Source organism: Danaus plexippus, chromosome Z (assembly GCF_018135715.1).
Source record: "Danaus plexippus chromosome Z, MEX_DaPlex, whole genome shotgun sequence".
Lineage (NCBI taxonomy): Eukaryota > Metazoa > Arthropoda > Insecta > Lepidoptera > Nymphalidae > Danaus > Danaus plexippus.
This window is the reverse complement of record NC_083559.1, coordinates 14,523-17,500: the sequence shown is the minus strand read 5'-3', so window position 1 is coordinate 17,500 and position 2,978 is coordinate 14,523. Positions and strand designations below refer to the sequence as shown.

The window sequence follows — 2,978 nt, the reverse complement described above, 5'->3', positions numbered from 1 at the left end:
GCACCTCATGGTCCGATAAGCGCACCATGCATCAGGGAAGAACATGCGGGTGACCTCGCTGGGCTCCTTCGGTGTACCTGCTGTTCCAGCGCCGGACCGCGCCCTCTCTCAGTCGTCGTTTGACATATGAGATTGGACACCTGTCATAGCCGGGGCGACCCTAGCCTTGGCCGCCAGCCTGGCCAATTCGTCGGCGCGCTCGTTGCCGGTATCCCGACGTGAGCCTTCACCCAAAAGAACCGGAGGGTTTTACCCCTCCCCTGCAACTCCCTAATATTCTTCCGAATATGTGTAGCGAGGGGATGGCGCGTGTCCGGGTTCCGGATCAAGTCCAGCGAAGAACGGAGTCGCTTAACACCGCCGCGCTGGCGAAGTTCCTCTCGACAACCAGGTCCGTAGCCCTGGCTATCGCGAGCAGCTCCGCCTGAAAGACGGTGCACATCGGCTCCAGCCTCAACCGTCTCGTCCGGACCTCGACCCCATCCCGCCAATAAGTGTACGCTGCCCCGACCCCGTCATCAGACTTACTACCGTCAGTGTAAATCAGATGCTCGGGAAGGTGTAGCTGGGCTACATGTTCGGGGAGCATACCTTCCAGACATACGTAATCTACGTCCGGCTCACTGGCAGGGTGAGGAGCCTCGGTAAAGGCCACACGCTCCTCCAGTTCGCGGGAGTCCAGCTCGTCGATCGGGCGTCCCCGTTTGCTCTCGAACAATCGGGCCGCCTCCCAGACCGGAGGTCAAGCGGGAGAGCCCGGCCAGCGTGAGCGCTGCGTTGAGCGACACCGTCCGATGTGATAGCAAATTTCTGTGCAAATCCCCTCTGGACGGTAGCAAAGGACCTTTGCACAGAGATCTTTTCGGCGGCCTTCGCCCAGGAGCTCGCGCCGTACAGTATCGTCGGTTCGACGACCGCGAAATATATCGTCCTGATGATCTCCGAGCACAAGCCCCATTCCACCCGAGCCATCGTCGACAGTTTCCTATACAGGTCCGTTGCCTTACGACAAGCGTAGGCAACGTGACTGTTAAGGTTAGTTTACTGTCGACGATGACCCCGAGGATCTTGAGCTCGTTCACCATCGAAATGTCAACCCCGCCCAGCTGCACAACCGGAGTGTCGTACTTAAGCTTGCGCGTGACTACCATCGCCTGAGTCTTTTCGGCGGAAAAGCGCAGCTTATTTACGACACCCCAGTCCCGCGCAACAGCCAGGGCGGCATTGGCATCCCGCTGGATCTCGAGTGCAGTATGCCCGGAGAACACCAACACGATATCGTCCGCGAACGCCTGCACGTACGCGCCCAGCCATCCAGGCTGTCCAGGAGGGGGTCCAGCAGCATGTTCCAAAACAGAGGTCCACCTATAGAGCCTTGCACACAGCCCTTGGTCTGCGCCTTCCGCACAGTCCTTCCCGCGTAGTGCACGGCAACGCTTCGGTCCCGGAAGTAATCCTCGACAAGACGCCTCAAGTTTACGGGGATACCTTTCTCTATCATTCTGCACTTTATGGCCGGCCACCACGCGTTGTCGAACGCTCCCTCAATGTCGAGAGAGACCATGAGGGCGGTCTCTTTCCTGGAAAGAACACCTCTAACGTGCTGCATCAGGTCATACAGCGTATCCTCCGTGCTCCGCTGCGGTGTGAAGCCATACTGCCTTGCATTGGACTTGGGCAAGACGTGCCATCGGATTCGACGACACAGAATTTTCTCAAAGATCTTGCCCAAGATGGAAGGAGTCCAATGGGGCGGTACGACTTTGCGCGGGCATAGTCTGGACGCGCTGGTTTCCTGAGCACCACGACAGAAGCCTCTTCCACGGCGCTGGAAAGCACGCCAGGTCAAGACACCGGTTCAGGATGGTAATGAACAACTGTTCGCTCGCGCATATGGTCGTGCCAGCATATGTCGTGGTGAACCCATCCTGACCCGGCGCCTTTTTAGGGTTGAAGCTGCAGAGTCCGAACCAACTCTCCCCTGGTGATCTGGGGGTCGTCGGTGTCATCAGGTAGGCGCATGCCAACCAGGTCCGCTCGGCTTCGGATGACGGCGTGGACTTCGGAGTCTGTACCGTCATCGTCATCGGCGAAGAATGTCCTGGCTAGCAGCGCGGCCGACTGGTCCGGGCTCTGCACAACTCCGCCCTCCACGAGGAGCTGGTCCTCGCGGTGACCCCCGCTCTTCTCAGCACCCGGTAGATCCCATCCCACATAGACTCCCGCTCTTGCATCGAGGTAAATGCCTTCCATCCCTCCGTTTGGGCGCTGACAACCCTCCGTTCATACTCCGCCTTAGCGATCAGGTACTCGTCAACCACACTCTCTGCGACGCGGTGCCGCACATCGAACCGGCGGCGTTTCGTGTTTACTTCGCGCCGCAGCCTTTCAAGCTCATCGTTCCACCAAGGAAAGCGTTTCTTTATTTTAGGGGGTTTGTGGGGAGGGATAGCTTTTTGCTCGCCTCCTCCACGCATTCTATGTATCTGGTTACCGCCTCTTCCAACTGGTTTCGGTCGGTAACCAGACTAACGGCCTCGGGGTAGTCCCGCTCGGCCAACCCGCTACGCATTTCCTCGGCGAAACGACCCCATTCAGCCTTCGGGTATTGAAACGTCGGGTAGTCCACCTAGCGTTGCCCCCGGCGGAACTTTGAGACCCAGGACTACACGTATCGTTCTGTGATCCGAGTTGGTCACGGAGTCGTCCACCCTCCATTCACGGACGCTTCTCACACAACCCGTGGGTGCAGACGGTGACATCGACGTGACTCGTGTACCTCCTGCCCCCCGGATCGTATCGAAGGTGGGGACGACTCCTTTGTTCAATACGTGCAGCTCCAGGTCATCAAAGAACCCGAAGGGTTTCGCCTCTGGCGTCCTCCCCGACGCTCCCCCACCACGGACTCCATGCATTCCAATCGCCGCCCACAAGGACCCTGTTGGTGCCGACCTTCCCCAGGAAGTCTCGCACTTGCG

General features: G+C 58.8%; 1 protein-coding gene across 1 annotated transcript; it reads right to left on the bottom strand.

Moving 5' to 3' along the window:
• Window positions 1–1,186: 1,186 nt before the first annotated feature.
• Window positions 1,187–2,253, bottom strand: LOC133319967 (uncharacterized). The gene is made up of 2 exons (XM_061526392.1): window positions 1,972–2,253; window positions 1,187–1,828 (listed from the first exon to the last, which is right to left on the bottom strand). The coding sequence occupies exons 1-2, from the start codon at window positions 2,251–2,253 to the stop codon at window positions 1,187–1,189; spliced, it is 924 nt and encodes a 307-aa protein (XP_061382376.1).
• Between the last annotated feature and the right edge of the window lie 725 nt (window positions 2,254–2,978).